This window comes from Protopterus annectens, chromosome 10.part0 (assembly GCF_019279795.1).
Source record: "Protopterus annectens isolate FY-2018-M chromosome 10.part0, PAN1.0, whole genome shotgun sequence".
Lineage (NCBI taxonomy): Eukaryota > Metazoa > Chordata > Ceratodontiformes > Protopteridae > Protopterus > Protopterus annectens.
Window position 1 is genome coordinate 1184232614 of NC_056744.1, and position 20000 is coordinate 1184252613.

The 20000-nt window shown below is 42.6% G+C and overlaps 1 protein-coding gene across 7 annotated transcripts in view; it reads left to right on the forward strand.

Moving 5' to 3' along the window:
• The window catches only part of MAST2 (microtubule associated serine/threonine kinase 2), a 2532505-nt gene that overhangs the window by 2024028 nt on the left and 488477 nt on the right, over nucleotides 1-20000 (forward strand). For all 7 annotated transcript variants that reach the window (XM_044085935.1, XM_044085937.1, XM_044085936.1 and 4 more), the window contains one exon: nucleotides 1237-1446. In XM_044085935.1, the coding sequence (XP_043941870.1) occupies nucleotides 1237-1446 (210 nt within the window). The remainder of the gene's footprint in view (nucleotides 1-1236; nucleotides 1447-20000) is intronic.

Consider the following 20000-nt stretch of genomic DNA (forward strand, 5'->3'; position numbering starts at 1 on the left):
GTCTGACCAGTTTCATTGCACATTTGGGTCACTTGAGGGAATCTGCATTGTTTTTTTTTTTTTTTTGTTCTTTTTTTAACAGAAGTAATTTGTTTGAGAATTGTTGTGGTCATATTGACTCTGTGATGACTGCAGCATTGACCTGGAATGAATGCCGTTATGTGCCTCATATCACTTTGAATAAAAGCAGCTACTATAAAGCTCAGATTGGTGGTATCAAGTAGTAGTAATGCTCCTTGTGTATAACTAAGCTAGTATGTTATAATGTCAAACTGTGCATGCATTCTTGTTGAAGTTGTTTTTATTGTGCAGCCTTTGTTTTTGTACAACTTACTGGAGTATCCCTGCTTGTAAAACAAAAGTATACTGTACAAGTCTGAATGTTACCCCCAGTAAAAAGATTCTACCAAAGCATTTAAAGTAAATGGAATTATATCATGCAGTGCATACAAAAACTTCCTGATTTCCAAAAAAAAACCCATCGGGGGTCTGTCCCCCAGTCCTATAATTTACTATAACAATTCCATGTACTTCAGTAATGTATGCTACCAGATACTACTCAAAGGTCACGATGCTATGGCACTGAATATATTTGAAAAATCCCATTAATCTAAATGTAAACTTAGCACTTCAGTAAACTGTTATACAGTTATAATTTTCACTTAAAATCTGCTTCCGTAATACAGACAAGTGTTATGGACAGAGGTAGCTTATAAATGCTTTGCCCATCAGTGTCCTGTTTGGATACAGGCCATCATTATTCTTTCGGGAAAATTTGCCTAGACATAAAAAGACCCCCTGGTCATTAGCCTAGTAACAATCTATGAATCAATGAAAAGTTTCTTAGATTTTTTCCTCTCTTTAAAAGTGTTTTTAGTAATATTGTGTCAATTATTAATTAGTAGTGTATTCACGTGTTATGTATTTGATTAAACAATTGTTTTGTTTCTTTCTGTGTTTAATTTCTCCAGGTGTTTTGAGTTTCTTGTACCAGAATGGGAATGAATCCCATTCCTAAGTCAATGTATGATTAGAGTTCTTAAAATTAGTATTAGTATTGTTAGCCAGAGTATATGTGCAGAGATGTCCCTAGAAAATGAAAATGTTTCTATATTATTTCTTATACAGTAGAGTATGCTGATATATTGAACTATTCCTGTTCCATATATAATGCCTAAGCTGCAAACTGAGAATAGTAACTCATTACCCATTTTGTTTCCTTTGTTCTTGTTGTAGGCAACGGCTCAGATGGAAGAACGCCTGGCAGAATTTATTGCTTGCAATGCCCCTGAGAATGTACTGCCTCTAGCAGATGGAGTCCTAAGTTTCATCCACCATCAAGTGATTGAACTAGCCAGAGACTGTCTTGACAAATCCCGAGAAGGTCTCATCACTTCAAGATACTTCTGTGAGCTTCAGGATAATCTGGAGAAGCTCCTACAGGATGTTAGTATTGGAATTTTTAGTTGTATCTACAGGCTTGTTGAAAAGTAATTTCTGTTAATGTCAGAGTTCTCTCACTACAAAGTGACTAAAAACTGTATAAGCTGAGGAACCAACTGCATTAACAGGCCAGTACTTGCGTTTTGGTGTGTTAATTATTTTGTAGTAGGCTTTGTTAGATAATTTCTATTCATTGTTTATATCGTTGTTTATATCGTTTTTTCATTTGTCAGTTCTGTTGGACCCAAAGTCTATATATGTTGGAGAACCAGATAAGAAATATACGTATTTGACTGGCCCACTGCAGTATGTCACTGATATTTTCTCTTCTGAGATCCAGGTCCTGATACATAATTCTTAAATTCAGTCATTTACATGTTTTGGACACGAGTATCACCTGCCAGCACCTGTCATGACCATCACACTTGATCCAGCTCCCTAGATTTTTTCTGCCACTCAGTGCTGGGTCTCATTTCTAATTTCTTCACAAGAAAGTTCTTATGCTTGATGCCAGAAGCTCCAAATGGCTTTAGGTTTCCTTGGAGTTACCAGTACCAGAAACTGCAATGGGAACATACATTCAGGCATTGGCCAAAGCATTCTCTTGTATGGCACACTAAAGAATTGGCCTCCACCATATCATTCACTCTTTTCTGTCTCTCACCTAGAAAGAGATCTTGTTTGTGTTCATCACTGGTTGACAATGAAGGTATGATGAGGCAGTTTCTGGTCTTGCACCTTTAGGGTGGCACACAAGAAGACAGCAACCCCATCTTCCATGCTTGAACATGTAGAGCAACAAGGAGACCATCTTGTTCATACAGAGTGAACCCTCAGATCAAGTGGTGATGGTTCCATGGTTAAAGTTGTGCTGCAAGAGTTGACTACTTTTACATCCCATGAACCGTGTGGGGCTCAGAGATGAAGATTACTTTGACTCCTGTGACCCTTTCTGTGAATTCATATGGTTTTGTAGATAATAATCACTCTGCCTAACGTTGCACTAGACATTCTGAAAACTTGTGAAGTCAGTAATGCCCATTGTTAACTTCAACAGTGCAACATTAACTTCTCCACACACACACACCATTTCATCTCTAAACTTATTGGGATTGAACAATCTTGGGAGGAAGTAGAAACTTTCATATCCTCATAGATTTTCTTCGTGTTTCACTGTTGCAGTCATCACATTTGGGTTATGCCTGCCAGGGTAGCCCTCGGCTGGGCCGAATGCCAGAGACTTAGTATTTCTGTGTCAGTTGCTGCTGTAAAAGTAAGGATGAAAAATCCAATGATGTCAGGTCATCAGTAGTATAAATTAAGGCAGCCGGCGCCATTACATCAGTCTTTCTTGCAGTGGAGCCCGAATCAGTTCACACGAGTGCCGGTCAGCCGCTACCTGAGTTTTCATCTTCCAAATTCAAGTTGAAGTCTTCTAAACTAAGTACCCCGTTGGGGATCCTTTTTTCTTGCACTAACCAATGTCAGAAAAGGTTAATAATTGTCTCGCCTGTGGAAAGCAAATACCACACCGAGACTTCCATTCTTACTGCGTCACTTGTTTAGGCCCAGAATACGACGTCCCCCATTGTCACTTCTGTGCTTTGTTCAACACCAGAACTGTCCGTCGTCAGGCCCTTATTGTAGCCATATATTTTCGCTTACAGTCCTCGAATTCCAATATGGCTTCAGTAAGCCATCTGACAGCAGATCTACCGAAAAAATGTAAAGATAAAGACAGAGCCAGACTGCACAGGTCCAAACCTACCGACGAAGCTTCCGTTAACCTAGTTGTCAGATGTTCTTCATGTTTCACTGTTGCAGTCATTACACTTGGGTTATCTGCTTGCAGGTAGCCCTCAGCCAGCCTGATTATCAAAGTCTTGGGTCCTGCGTTGGTTGCTGTCTCTTCTTCCATGATGTCAGGTAGTCAGGGGTATAAAGCATGCAGCCGACGCCATTAAATCAGTCTTTCTTGCCGTGTGGTGCCCGAAGCAGAAGCAGTTTGCGAGTGCCGGTCGTCCGACTCCTGAAATTTTCGTTTTCAAGTTTCAGAACCGAAGTCTTCGAAAAAGCTAAGTACCCCGTTGGGGATCCTTTTTCTTGCTCTAAACTGATGTCAGTAAAAGTTAACAATTGTATTTCTTGTGGAAAGCAAATACCTCACAAAGATTTTAATTAGTACTGCATTCCTTGCTTAGGCCCAGACCATGACATCCCTTGCTATCGTTTTTGTGCCTTATTCAATCCTCATACTGTTCGTCGTCGGTTCATTTTCGCATCTAACTATTTCGGTACTTGGTTCAATTATCCAGAAATGGCTTCGGTAAGCCATCCGACTACCGACATCCCGAAAAAAACGTAAAGATAAAGACAGAGACAGACCGCATAGTTCCAAAGCTGCTGATGACGCTTCCGTTAAAGTAGTTGCCAGTTCACCGGTACTCAGTGAGGCGCTTTTGCAGCCCCTGATACCCTCTACTTCAGATTCGCAGGCCTCTACTGAGACCCATTCGGAGTCCGGTATGCCGCGAGATGCTTCTTCGGCTATGTAACCTGCAGATGTCTCTACCTTGGATGGGTCCGGAGCCGCTATGCAGGCACCGGCTTCTGTGGGTGTATTCAGACCTACTGACTTGCATATCAAACCGACACCATCTTCTTCTTCAAGGCCTAAGACTCGATACACACCTAGAAAACCAATGTCCAAACCGCATGGTCAGGCCCATATGCCTAAAAAACAAATGATAAAAATGGCTGAAGACCTTATTACTCTAATTAGGGGAAGCCACCCTTCTCCCTCTAAGAGACCTAGAACTGATTTTCCTTCTGATTCTTCTGATCAGGATTCTGAAATTTCTGTTTCTTCTGATGACCAGGATTTGCCCTTATCTACCTATGAGGATTCTGATGCAGAGGACTCCATTCCCTCTGCTTCCCTTCCAGAAGAGTTCTCTTTTGGTGATACTTTGCATACTCTTAGGGAACATTTCTGCTGGGAAAGCCAGGATTACTCTGACTCAAAAAAAAGGCTTAGGGAATTTTTATTCCTGCCTCAACACAGGCCTTTAGCTATCCCTCCTGTACTGGACATTGTAAATGATGCCTTCTTGGAATCTAGCCTGGCCCCAGACACCTTACCTCCAGCTCCCAGGAAACCTGACAAGTATTACAGAGTACCTGATTCTCACAAGTTCCTCTTTAAGAATCCTACCGCGGACCCAGAGACCAGTTCACAGGGACCCAAAGGCATTAAGGCTACTACTGCCAAAAATCCTACCCCCTCTGATAGAGATTCCAGGGCCCTGGACAGATGGAGTAAGAAGGTATACACTTCTGCTACTTTGGCCATTAGGGCCTTAAACTGCCAGTTTCATATGTTAAAGTACCAGCATCATATTATTGGATTACTTAAACAGAAATTGATGTTGATTCCTGACTGTGCAGAAAATAAAGAATTACAGGATTTAATGCATTCTGCTGAACAAGTTGGTAAACATACTTTGCAATGTGGTTTTGACTCCATAGAGGCATCTTGTAGGGCTGCTGTTACTGGGCCTGTTCTTAGAAGGCATGCTTGGCTTAAGGAGCAAACTGTGCCCCTTCCCTGCTGTTCCAGCAGGAGGGCCAGATTATGCACCCCCAGCTTCAAACCCTGAACCTTGCAGCCTGGCTAATTACCTGATCTCTCCATTACCATCTCTCAGTAAGCAGGTGCTGGATGTCATTCTGGAGGCAAGAAGGCCTGGTACTAGAAAATCATATGCTGAAAATTGGAAAAATTCTGTTCCTGGAGCCAAACTCAGGGGATGGGCACAACAGTGCCCAGTTTACAGCATATTCTTCAATACTTAACAGAGATGCTTCACAAGGACCTTTCCTTCTCTTCTATTAAAATTCATGCCTCTGCTATTTCAGCACTTTTTAATATGGAGCCACCCCTCTTCTCTCACCCACTGCTGAAGCAATTCCTCAGAGGGGCCAAAAATTTAAGACCACCCAGGAGAGCCCCTACTCCAGCCTGGGACCTTAACTTTGTATTGGAAAAGCTCACTCTACCTCCCTTTGAGCCAGCTGCAACTGCAGAGTTGAAATTCCTTTCTTGGAAAACAGCCTTCCTTCTAGCCATTACTTCAGCAAGAAGAGTGTATGAATTACAGGCCCTCGTGGCAGTGGAGCCCTTCATCATCTCCCATGCTGACAGGGTGTCCCTCAGGACCAATCCTTCCTTTATGCCGAAGGTGGTATCCAGTGTGGCCCTTAATCAGTCCATTCATTTGCCAACCTTCTTTTCTAGTCCACAGAAATGGACGTGCACAGACAACTTAGATTTTACTTGGACAGGACTAAGCCTCTCAGAAAAACTGAACAGCTGCTAGTTGCTATTGCTGCAGGGGCAGAGGGGAAGGCGATTTCACAGTAAACCATTTCTAAATGGATAGGCCATTGCATTCATTTCTGCTATAAGCACCATGGAAAACCTACCTTACAGGGGATAAGATCACATTCCACCAGAGCTGCATCTACTTCAACAGCCTTTCTCAGAGGTGTTCCTACCAGGGACATCCTAGAAGCTACCTGGAGTTCAGTTCATACCTTTGCCAAGCATTACCACTTGCCTATTTTCTCTAAACCCAGAGCTGGTTTTGCCACTGCAGTCTTGCAGGGCCTAATAGCTGGTCCTAATGCTCTCTAATTGCCTCCTCCCTTCCTTAGCTTTGGGAATCTAACCAAATGTAATGACTGCAACAGTGAAACATGAAGAACATAGTACAGTTGTGTACACTTACCATAAATGTAGATGTTCGAGTGTATTCACTGTTGCAGTCCTGGTTACCCTTCCACCAGCCCCCTGACTTCTTTTTGCTATACCTCTTTTCTTGTTTACTGTATTTAAGCTTTCTGATATATTTGCTTATAGTCGGAGGTGTAACCTTGTATATAATTGCTTCCCATTATGGGGGCACCTGACATCTGGGGCAAGAAAAACTGATTTAATGGCGTCGGCTGCATGCTTTATACTCCTGACTACCTGACGTCATGGAAGAAGAGACAGCAACCGATGCAGGACCCAAGACTTTGATAATCAGGCCGGCTGAGGGCTACATGCAAGCAGATAAACCAAATGTAATGACTGCAACAGTGAATACACTCGAACATCTACATTTATGGTAAGTGTACACAACTGTACTTTCTCCGGTCCTCAGTGAGGCGCTTTCGCAGCCCTTGATGCCCGCTTGGGTGGATTTGCAGGCCGCTACTGAGTCCCTTTCAGAGTCCAGTATGCTGCAAAACTCTTCTTCGACTAAGGAACCTGTGGTCATCTCTACCCTGGATGGGTCCGGAGCTGCTGAGCAGGCACTGGCTTGCAAGGAAGTCCTTCGCACTACTGATTCTCGACACAAACCGACGTCTTCTTTTGCGACTACTGTTCTTTCTAAAACGACCGAGTTTCTAAGGCCCAGGGTACAAACCACACCCAAGGAACTGACAACCCACTGTCAGGCGCCTGCTTCCTTGCCTCAGTCTCAAGTACTTAAAATGGCGGAAGACCTTATCATGCTGATTAGGGGAAGCCAAGCTACCCCCTCCAAAAGGAAAAGAGATCTGTCCCCTGTAGTTTTGTCTGAACAAGAGTCAGATGAATCTGATGCATCTGAATATGAAGACATGCAACCCCTCTCTACTTATGAGGATTCTGATGCAGAGGATTCCATTCATTCAGCCTCCCCCCAGAGGATTTTTCCTTTGGGGAAACCCTGCATACCTCAAGGGAGCATTTCCAGTAGGAGAGTCAAGACTACTCTCAGTCTAAAAAGAGATTCAGGGAATTCCCAGATCTTCCACAGCACAGAACCTTGGCCACCTCCCTGGTCCTGGATGTTGTGGAGGATGTTTTCCTGGAATCCAGCTTGACACCTGACACCCTCCCTCCTGCACCCAGAAAACCAGACAGGTACTATAGAGTCCCTGACTCACACACATTTCTTTTTAAAAATCCTACTGCTGACCCTGAGGTAATTTCTCAAGGGCCTAAAGGAATTAAAGCAACCTCTGCTAAGAATCCCACCCCCTCAGATACAGATTCCCGAGCACTGGAGAGATGGGGTAAAAAAGTATATACCTCAGCTACTCTTGCTATCAGGGCACTAAATTGTCAGTTCCATATGCTGAAATTTCAGCAACATACCCTGAAACTCCTTAAACAAAAAATATCGTCCTTTCCTGCTTGGACAGAATCAAAAGAATTACAAGAGTTAATGCATTTTGCAAATCAAGTAACTAAACACACCTTGCACTGTAGTTTTGACACCCTAGAAGCTTATTGCAGGGCAGCAGTCACTGGATCTGTAATTAGAAGCCATGCATGGCTTAAGGAACAGCCCCTGCCAGACCATGTCAAATCTAAATTGTTGGATGCCCCCTTGCACAAAGATAACTTATTTGGCATTAAGGCAAAAGAGGTCTTAAAAAAAATCTATGCAAACTGTTAAGAATTTCTTGCAGGTCCAGCCACTGAGGTTCAGCAGGCATTGTCCCACCAAACAATGGTCCTTTCCTGCTCCCAGTAAGCCAGTCCAGCCTAGACCCTGGGGAATCAGACCCCCACAGATAGCAGCTACAGGGAATGCAGAGATCTAAGCAGTGGACTTCCTTCACTTCAAAACCAGGGAGTTTTAAGCCACCCCGTTATGGTAAGAACTCACAATGACTCACCTCCCCACCCTCTATCTCTGCCCACCTTCTCTTAACCCTAGGAGGAAAACTCTCCTTTCATGCAAGCACCTGGGCCACCAGTACCAATGACCACTGGGGTCTGAACATAGTGTCTCAGGGATACAAATTTTCCTTCCACACCCTTCCAACCCCAAAAGGGTTCACAGATCTACCACCAAACCAGTGGGCAGAGGCTCAAAAGCAAATCCTTTCCCTGCTCTCTCTGATGGCAGTAGAGCACGTTCCTGCAGAACAGATAGGCCAAGGTTTCTACTCCAGACTTTTTCTGGTGCCCAGAAAAGAGGGGACCTGGCACCCCATCCTCGATCTATCCATTCTAAATGCCTTCCTGGTGATCCCAAAATTCAAAATGCTCACCCTCCAACAGCTGCTTCCCATGCTCTCCAAGGTGCTTGGCTAGCCACCCTAGATCTAAAAGAGGCCTACCTCCACATTCCTATCAGGGAATCATGCAGGAAATATCTCCGTTTCAGGGCAGGATATCACCACTTTCAGTTCTCTGCACTTCCCTTTGGTCTATCTACTGCTCCCAGAGTTTTTACAAAATGTCTGGCTCCGGCCATTGCCTTTTGCAGACAAAGAAATAATCAGATTTACCCATACATAGACGACTGCCTTATCCAGGCAGCCAGCCAGGAAAAGCTACTCAAACACCTGGCCTTTGTAAAGACAATACTAACCTCCCTAGGGTACACAATCAACGAAAATAAATCCATACAGGTGCCCACCCAAAGGAATATCTTCCTGGGAGCAAGCCCCTGGACACAGCATCCCATATGGCATACCTTACACTAGAGAAACAAATTTTCCTGACAACCTACTTCTCTCAGCTAGCCACCAGGCCCCAGCTATCTGCAAGGAAGATCCTGCAAGATCTGGGGTTCATGACATCTTGCATACTACTCATTCCATATGCCAGACTGCATATGAGGAAACTTCAGTGGTACTAAAAAGCCTTTGGTGTCAACACTCTCAAGACCTGGAAACTCTTCTACCCATAATTCCTTGCTTCAGAAAAGATTTTCTTTGGTGGGCAACATCATGCTCCCACAACAAGGGATTGTCTTTCTCACCACCCTCTGCCGCCCAGACCCTCACCACAGACGCATCAGACTAGGCTTCGGGTGCACACCTGGACGGCAGGTGCATACAGGGCTAATGGAGCCCGCAGCACATCCCTCTGCACATCAAAAAGAGATGATGGCTGTGCAGCACACCTTGATAGCCTTCAAGCCCCCTTCTCTATCCAGGGGCTCTCCTGATCAAAACAGGCAACACCACTGTGATGTGGTATATCGACAAGCAGGGAGGGACTCACTCCTACCCTCTATGCAGGCTGGCCATGACCCTTTGGCACCCAGCCTCTGCCATGCAATTACACCTGTTAGCACAATTCCTACCAGGCTCTCTCAACTCTCTGGCAGACCAAATATGCAGAAATTTTCTGGACCCACATGAGTGGCAGCTCAACAGAAAAAGCTTTGCCCTAATAACTCAGAAATGAGGCACACCGAAGGTCGACCTCTTTGCCTTCCACACCAACCATCAGATCAGCAAATTCTGCACCAGGGAGCATCACTGCATGGCTTGGAAAGTGGATACCCTGTCCTTCCCCTGGGTCAATCTTTCGGTCTATGCCTTTCCTCCACTACCTCTCATCCCCAGGGTATTGCTCAAAATATAGGAGGAAATACCAAGGACCATTCTCATAATTCCCGACTGGCCCTTGCAGTACTGGTACCCCTTGCTGCGCAGCCTGTCCCCACTCCTGCCATGGCATTTTCCTCAGATTCCAAACCTCCTGACCCAGAGGGAAGGGGAATTCATGCATCCCTAATTGCAGAGACACAGTTTGGCAGCTTGGCTTATTCCCTAACCCCGAACCAGTCTGCCAACCTCCGTAAACAGGTTCTGGATCTTATCCCTGAGGCCAGACGTCCTAGCACCAGAAAGTCTTATGCTGATAAATGCAAAAGGTTCTGCATCTGGATCTAGGCTAAGGGAGCCAATACGGCACAGCCTTCCCTTCCTCTCATCCTGCATTACTTAACTGACTTACTACACAGTGGCCTCTCTTTCTCCTGTATAAAAATTAATGCCTCTGCTATTTCTGCTCATTTTCCCAGTGAGCAGTCTCTTTTCTCACACCCCTTGAGCAAACAGTTCCTAAGAGGGGCCAGCAACTTGAGGCCACCCAGAAGGGCACCAACACCAGCTTGGGACCTTAACTTTGTAGTAGAAAAACTCACCCTGCCCCCTTTTGAACCAGCTTCTTCTGCAGTGCTAAAATCTCTCCTGGAAAACAGCATTCGTTCTGGCCATCACTTCAGCCAGAGGAGTCTCTGAGCTACAAGCACTCATGGCTGTGGAACCCTTCATCATCTTCCATGCTGACAGGGTATACCTCAGAACTAACCCATCTTTCATGACCAAGGTGGTGTCCAGTGTGGCGCTCAACCAAATCCATTCATTTGCCCACCTTTTTTCCTAATCCACAGAGCAAGGGGGAACGGATTCTGCACTCTCTGGATGTGCACAGACAGCTCAGATTCTAAATCCTTCAGAAGGTCTGATCAGTTCCTGGTTAGCTTTGCTACAGGAGCAGAAGGCAAAGCCATCTCCAAACAAACCATCTCCAAATGGATAGCACACTGCATCCACTTCCGTTACAAACAACATGGAAAGCCTCCCGCCAAGGGGGTCAGGACACACTCCACCAGAGCAGCCTTCACCTCTGCAGCTTTCCTCAGAGGAGTCCCCCCCAGGGACATCCTGGAGGCTGCCACCTGAACATCTGTTCACACTTTTACCAAGCATTACGACTTTGCCACCTGCCTCTCTTCTCCAAATCCAGGGCAGGGTTTGTCTCTGCAGTCTTGCAAGGCATCCTAGTCAGATCCTAGTTTCTTTGACTGCCTCCACCCATTTCCTCAGCTTTGGGAATGAACCCAAATGTTATGACTGCAGCAGGGAAACAAGAAGAACATAGTACAGTGTACACTTACCATAAATGTAAATGTTCGAGTGTTTTCACTGTTGCAGTCCTGGTTTCCCCTCCCTCCATCCCCCTTTTATTCTCTTTCCTTACAAGGGACATATAGGTATTTATTTTCCACTGGTGGGGTTCATCCACCAGAACCTAGCTCCTACTTGGGGGCTCCTGACAGGTTAGGGCAAGAAAAACTGATGTGATGGTGTCGGCTGCCTTACTTTATACTATTGACGACCTGACGTCAGTCCTGAAGTGATAGCAACCGATGCAGAAATACTAAGTCTCTGGTATTCGGGCCGGCCGTGGGATACCCTGGCAGGGATAACCCAAATGTGACGACTGCAACTGTGAATACACTCGAACATCTACATTTATGGTAAGTGTACACAACTGTACTTTCTGTGATCTCATTGAAATCAGTGCATCGATTTCAAGTGAAGATGGGAACCAGTTTAATAAAATTGACTACTAACACTTTGTTCAAATATGTCAACATGTTCACATTAAGACAGTGCTCTTTGTCTTCTGGGAGTTAAACTCATTGTCTGAGAATGCACCTTAAGAAAAAGAACTTAACACCTGCTGCAGGATGTGCCATAGGCCTCTGAAGACCACATAATACCTTGATGTGTTTCTGACTGAAAGTTGAACCATTATCTGACACCTGGTATCTACTTGGTGTTTACATGCTTGCACTCAGATAGGCAAGGGCAGGCCTTCCTTGCTCACTCTCTTTGTAACAGTCAGCTGAAGGCAGTTAGTTGGAAGATAGTGAGTTCCCTGTTTAGAAATAGGCAAAAATAATGAGATGTCTGTCACTTATAACTCTGTACTAATGACCACTCCTTTGGAAAAGCTGTTCAGGAATATGAGGTCCTCCACTGACTGTCCTGTGGTTCCATTGCCTTCCTTTCAAAAAAGACTTGATCACTATCAATGCAGCAAGGTCTTCCTGGGTTCTTCCTCACCATACTTTACTTTAAAAAATCATGTTGGTGACTGTAAGCATCCTTAATCCTCTTTTCCTCCTCCGTCTCCTCGTAAGAAGGTGGATGCCCATTATAAATCCCTGGTAGTTTGGATTCACATCATCTTCAGGCATACAGAAGCATACTCCTGTGTGATGTCTTTAGTCCAGTGTAGGTCATAGACTCCAGAATACATGATCACCATACCAATGCATAAAAAACATCTGTAGCTTTGAACAGGGTAGGCAAAACAATCTTATTTACCTCATGCTCCAGTCCTGCCTTGTAGATCTGGTGATGAAGAGGATTGCAGAGGTCTGTCATTGGCCTCCTTGGCATGTTTTACCTAGCCTGATGCAGTTTTAATTACATTGTTGCTTTGTTAGAACAGCGATTTTTTTTTTCCCTAGGAAAAAAAATTGCTGTTCTGACAGTTCGAAATTGTAAGCTTTCGCTTACATAGGGTCGATTAATCACCGTTCGCTTTTTTAAGCATTCTGTGATCTAATATAGACCGTATTTGACAGTGTTTGTTTGTCTTGCTAAACTTATGGAAATCTTGGGCAAAGGTATTCTGCCAGTAAGTGGTTTACTGGCTGTCTAAACAATGGAGGACTACCTGTAATGTGAAGTGGTGCCATCTGTCCTTCCTTGTCAGTGGAGGTTGGAGTTCCTTAATGATCGGTGATCAGAACTCATGAAACATTTAGCAGACTGTAGAGAGTCCAGACATTTCTCACTCTAACATGTACTTCATACCTTTGTTCCTATACTGTACAAACTTACTGACTGGAGGAAATTGAAGAGATGTGTAACAAAACAACCAGCCTTGCTGCCAGTCATCAAAGAAGTATCCATCATCCTTAACTCAGCGTACACTGGTTGGAAACTATTTGCCAGTTGCCTCTGAATCACCTGAAGTTCATTACTGGACTGTTACATTCATCAGATTTGTTCATCCCTGTCTGATGAATTTTCTGCATAAGCCCTCATTTATGATGTCATGTAGTATTCCCTTGACAAAATGTAAATTAGCATATGCTCGAAAGCCTGTTTTTCTTGGAAGCAATTAAGTAGGGTCCGCTACAAGCTGAGGTATGTATATAATATACATACACACACACACACCTGAGGAGAAAACCTTCAAGACTGTATTAAATCTATCTATGAACACAGAACAACTATAAATGTGGTATACCGTAATCTAAACCGCTATATTACGTATTTAAAGCAATTCATTATTTTAAGGATTGACTTTTGACTTTTTTTGCTATTACTCAGGACTGATACTTTTTTTCAGAAGTTGTCAGTACTTAATTGTCACATGCAATTGTTTGCATGTCTCTAGCATTTAGCTGATCATCTTTATGCATCTGAAGCTTTAAGATACCAGGCAGAAGTTCAAGGTAATAGTTAGTGAGCAACACTCTAAAGTGTAATTACTAATGTGCATTAGATGTCCTTCGTATAAAAAATTTAGACTGTTGCAATCTCTGAGAGTTCTGCTTATTCTGAGGCACAGCAATTGTGGAGTTAGTATGTTTAGGTAGTGAGGATATTTGTGTGTGGTGGTACAGATAAGGGGCAGAGCCTAAAAATAATCACATCTTCAGACATCAACATTCTGAAAGTTGACAACAGAACATCAGCAATGTAATGCACATGCTCAAAGGCATAACCTCAGAGCATGCAGATTAAATCATTTTTATTTTAGGGGGAAGAAGGCATCCTGTAACACCCATGTGAGGGGCACAGCTCCCACTCACCACACTGTTAATTAAATATGCTAACTCTGAGATTGCACAATACTGGAGAATGGCATTATTTCCCAGCCCCAGTATCATGGCAGTCTTGCATAAAAGTCAACAGCTTTCCTCTCGATCAAATTAAGTCAGTAGAAAAGCTTTAGACTAACTCAAAAGTCGACTGAAACTATAGTTGACTGAAAGTACATTTGACAGAAAAGACATTTAATTGAAAAAATTCTACATAAAATGTAGCCCATAAAAAGCCTCTTTACAGTGGGATGGCCCCCATCCCACCACCCACTATCACTGCCTCTGAATTTGTATATTTTAAATTCATGACCACACATCTGTGGAGAAGCAAAAAAACACCACTCCCAATGAGTCAGTGCTGCTGCACAAACACAAATGTCTACAGATCTTGGTTACAGTATAACGATGCCCAATGCCAACCCACACAAAATCTTCTAAATTGCTTCCCTTACAACTCCAGTAATCAAAAATGACATCAAACGTACCATCTATAGACTTCAAATTTTCAATCAAATGTAAAATGTTCAAATGTAGTTTCTGTCAGTTGTATCACCTGATGTCTTTGTCAGTAAAATGAACCTGCCATCATATGTCATGGAGCGATATATGTGTGTCATGAAGCAAACCATTGTTTGAACATGATATTATGATGTCACACTGTATGATGTTGTTTACTTTGTGCAATGCACTGTGTTCATAGTTCACAGAAATCTAGGCAGTCTGGCAATAAGTTGCAGTATTTACAGTTTACAGACACCTAGACAGTTAGGAAATACTATATGGTACCCAAAATTCTGATTTATCTATAGCTCTCCAAGCTGAATGCATTTTTCTGAATGTAATATCTAGTATATATCTACGTGATGTTTGATGTATTCACTGTAATAGTTTAGGTGGTAACTAGGGTTTGTGTTTCACTATATCTGTTTTATTACATAATGAGTAACTTGATGGTTTGTTTCGTAATGTGTGTCATGACTGTAACTTAATTGCATACTGTACTTGTTAATTGCATCTACTGAGAAAATAATCATGTTTTATGTTATCTTTTGGAGCTTTTTTCCCCTGGGAGTCACTGAAAGTAGGATTTTCTAGTGGAACATTTTTGGTTAACACACCTAAGAATAAAAGAAAAAAAAATCCACCTGCAGAGTGTAAGATTTTTGTATCCATACCAGAAAAGCAAGTCTTTTCCATTTATTTATTTATTTGACATTTGTTTACTGGGAAAGTCCAACTGGGATAATATCCTGTTTTCATCAGAGGCACATGGAGATTTTCTGTAGTCCCTTTTTCAGAAATTCCCTAAAGACCATTTCATTTGGTGGTGGGATGATACTATTAAGCCTAATAGAGAAAGTAAATGGTTTGTAGTCAGCTTTAACCAGTGGTGGTGGGATACAGGCTGCAGCTAGATAACTGTTAAGGACAATAGGGCATCTAGTGGGTATCCTTACAGTTTTTTCCAGTACATTGGTATTAAAGTGGAGGAAACACTGCTCATATCCATTTATAGAGGTATAAGTGTGCCACTTTATTGCTTGGGTAATTGAAGTACCCTAGCAAGAAGGTGTTTGGTTGTTTATTTTATCCTTCAGTGGTATTAAAGGACAACAATGGGATATTAAAGCAGATTGCTCAACCTGCTGTCTCTTTTAGTCCCTGTTCATTGATACAGCCTAGAAAAAGCACCCATGCAGCTTTAAAAACTAATCCACTCAACTGTTTTCCCTGTTAGGCTTCCTACCTTTCCATACTGTTTTACTTTCACTTTGAAAACCAAGTTGAAAAACCTCTAGCTGGCTCTGAAATGATGATGTCACATTTGCTCTAGCTACCGGGATGTTTCCTCCCCCAAAGTGATGTAATCCCCACCTGATTTGCATGCTGTATAGAAGAGCCAGTGGACCTCCCACATTGTGATGTCAGAGCTGCCTTGCCCAGCCCACTCTTAACCTAGCAAAAATGTCAAACTATAATCTCACTTTCCTGAAGAGCCCTACCGATATGTGAAAAAGTACAGGCAGAAGCACAGTAACAGCTGCAAAAACTAAGAGCATAAATTTGCAATGACCATGTGTAGACATTTATTGCATGTTTTTACATAAGAAGCAGATGTCTGTCACAATTAATCAACAACACTACATCAGATTACAAGAAGTATGCAATACTGTAATTTTCTTAAATTACCACTTAAAAAACGCATGTGGGTGCTGTCATGCAAGTCTGTGAAATATTTTGTGTTTATAGTGCATCATTTGTTAGCTATTTAACCAAACAGGAAGGAAAAATAAGTGGGAGTTTGATGCTTTGCAAAACAGTGGTTATTCCCAGTACTATGGAGCTTGGTTCTAAATTTGACAGGAGGAGTGCAACAAAAATAGTCTCCCACTGTAAGGAAGGAAAGGCTGAAACGAAAACAGCACATTAGTCTGGTCACCTGCTGTGAGATGTCAATCACATGCAGATAATGGGTCACATTACCTTTAGCTTTTTGACATCTACGGTAGGTAGGTGTGAAAGGGGAGGGGAGATACCTTGAAGAATTAGATTTCAGTCTTCACAAAATAAATTAAGTTAGCATTTCTAAGAAGAAAGAGCAATAAAATGCACTTTTCAATTCTGTTCTGTAGCATTTGCACTGCTTGTGTTTGAAGTAGTCATTGTAAAAGGATAAAATTTTAACCAAAAGTAGGTGACTATAACACAGCAGTGAATGCCTCTAAAATCAGTGCACTGACAGGAGCTTTAGGGAAAACGTGGCAAATCTGATACAAGTTTTTGGAGACAAACAATGCATTCTGGGATACTTAGAGGCAGACTAAACAATCAGAATTATTTCAAGATGCCAGACCCCATGTAGTCATAGTCAGAAACTGCATAAAAAATATCTAAAAAGCTCTAAATTGTCCCAGAGTGGTTTTAAAATGTAGGAAACACCAAACCATGATGAAATAAACATGTTTTTTGAGTCTGGGGGTGCGGTTGTCCTTTAAGGTAATATCCATGATCTTTGGGGAACAGTGATGAGGATCTGTAGCTAGCAGTGAAATAATAGCTGGATTTGGTAAGGGTGATTGGATCTTCAAGAAGTCCAAGTTTGAAACACGAGTCATTTGACAAGAGGTGATGTTTCTGGTAAGTACGGGTACTCCCCTGCAGTTACCTAAGGGCCCGAAGCATGATAGGTTCTAAGCCATGGTATAGGGGAAGTTCTCTCTACACTGAAACCAAGTTTCAGTGACTACACAGATAAAAATGCATTTGAATTGAAGGAGGGCATCAAGTTCTGGCACCTTTCTGTTTACACTCCTAGCACTGAGTAGTTCCTCCAAGATATTCTCTAAATGTTGGTTTGATTTTGCTACATAGCAATGTCCAGTAGGAAGTCTCTCCCTAAAAAAGGCACTAAGGGGAAAGACCTGGAAAGAGAGGTGTAAGCCATCCCTGATGAAACCAGGAAGCTTATCTACCAGTTCATCCCAGGCTGACACATATGTACTGTATCCCTTTATAATTACACCAACTACTTAGCCAGTTGTTATAGCCGATTATCATTTCTAGGTATTATGGCATAATTGTTAGTGATGGCAAGAAACTAGTGAAGACCAGTGCCTTTCCTGCCTGTAACACATACATAATAAGTTCCATCAGTGACATGTCCCCCTGGGTGGAGTACCTCATGTCATTCATTCCCACATGGGCCATTTCTAGGTTTTAGTCATACCTGTCTAGTACCATAGGGTCCTTATGACATCATGGATCCTGGCAGTGGTCAGAGAGTTTACAGTCATCTTATTTTTGTCCAGTCTGGTGAGCGTGGAGTCTGTATGCCTAACTATAGAGTCATCTGTGACCACATTTCCCTCTGTGGAAGCAGATTTGGTTGGCCATAGGCCTGCTTTCTAGGTGATTGTTGGGTGACCTGTGTGGAGTTGCAGTCTGTGAGGGTAGAAAAGGAGTACGTCTTGCCTTGTGTACTGGAGGCTGATATCTTTGAGTATGTTCTATGAGATTTGTGGTAAAATTTTCTTTATGTCGTAGCATAAGTTATGGTCTTAGTGGTGTGTTGTGACTGATGTGGTGTAGTGGATGGAAGATGCTTACCGGTTGTTGGTTGATGAGTGTGGTTTTTCTCCATGGTTCTTAAGTCTTTGTCTTTTACAGGTTATACTATTAATTGGTAGAGGCAGTGAATGATTGGTACACATAAAGCAGTTTTTGCACTGCTTTGGAACACCTAATGGAATGAGGATGATGGCTTGTCTTAGTGCTCAAGGGTTGGAGATGGCTATAGAAGTCCCTGAAAATTTATGGATGAAGTGTTTATGCTGATACTCTGGAGTTAAGTTAAATGCTGACTAAATTAGCAGTACATAGTGAAAAGACTGAATTAGGTTTGCCAAGAATGATAACTAGTGGTGATTCGCCTATTAGTTATGATGTGGCTACTACTATTTCTGGTCCTACCCACAGCTACACTCAGTCACATCCCTTTGCTCCTTCTTTCACCAAAGCAAAAGAATAAATCTAGTCCCAAACTGGTTAAGAAACAGGTGACAGGCTCTTTCTTGAGCAACAGTCTTGTCCCACATGTTGTAGGGTCTGTAGGTTTGTTGTAACCTTCACCTGGTAGATGCCCTGGATGGCATGTATATTCATCTCAGCAGAAGACAGCTAAGCTGTGCAATAGTCCGAAAATCGACAAGTCAAGGAAGTCCCAGACATATTGCTCAATCAAAGATTGCCAAGAGTCAGTGTTCCAGTACTACTCCTCTCACCAGGAGTAAAACAGTAGCATTAATCCCAAGCTGGTCCTGAAAAGCAGTTTTCAGGCTTTTCTATGACTGGTAGTCTATAGAAATGCTGAAAAGTAATATCCATCTATCTCCTTCTCCCATCAGCAGCAAAACAGAAGCACAGTCATGGCCTTTTTTGTGATTTTAAAACTAGCATGCACTAAGCTTTGGGGAAGTTATGAAAGAAAGGGTAACTGAACATTTAACGGGGAGTGTCCCTATTTGAACTTTTAGTGCTCACCAACATGACCAGATAAGATGAGACTGGGAGGAGATTCTAAAGTCAAATTTACAGTAAAAACACTCCATTTTTGATAGCTTGCCCTAACCAATAACTTACTCCAAGAAAAAAATTAATTTAAAACAAATGTAAAGGAAAGCACATGTTAACTAAAAACAGATTGCAATAAAAAAGATCAAGATAATAGAAAGAATGGAAATGTGCAAACTTTAAATGATGAGCTCCAATGTAGTCACACAACAGCTGCAGTTATAGATCATTTGCAGCTCCAAAAGAGTCAGTAGCATCAGTCTCAGGCCACTGATAGATCCATGGACAGTCAACACCTCTGAGAATATTTCTTTGCATCTTTGTCTGCAGCTACTCCACAGCCCTCCTCCATTACTACACATGTCTCTATCTCTTTACTAGCTAGGTAAGTTGTCCCTAGGTGGACAGCAAAGTGCATTTTCCTTCTCAGTGCAATTGCTTTCCACATTTGTAATGATTTGGTTGCTGTCTGTACAAACTGCAGCAGGCAGGCATCTAACTTTTTATCGCCACTCTCCATTATTTCTGCCTTAAAACCTGAAATAATTTATCAGAAGTTGCTTCTTTATATTATGGGGTTCCATGTGACCCACCTGCTAATCTTCCAAGTAGAGGTTTCCATTATTCTCCTTAATTTGCATTGTTGGTGACCTCCTCAGAGCAGACTGTCTCACCAGAACAGAAAAAGAATCATGAAGAGGTTCAGCAGGAGGGATTCAGCTGTCCGTCACTGTTAACTTCCAGATGCTGTAGATAAAGCTCTGGTCCAGAATTTTTTTTGGCTTAGGCACCCTCCATGCCTACCTGACTGGATTAGCTACAAGTGTAGAGCCAGCTAGAGGGGTCACATCCAGGCAGCCATGGTGTAATTTTAGTGCCTTTGCCACTACCAGTCCTCTCATTGCCCACTATGGAGGGAACATCCCCTTCCGCAGTCTAGCTCACATCCCAGACTGATGTCCTGTGGAGACCAATTTACTTGTTTTTACCTTTTGGGTAGGTAAGTCTGCC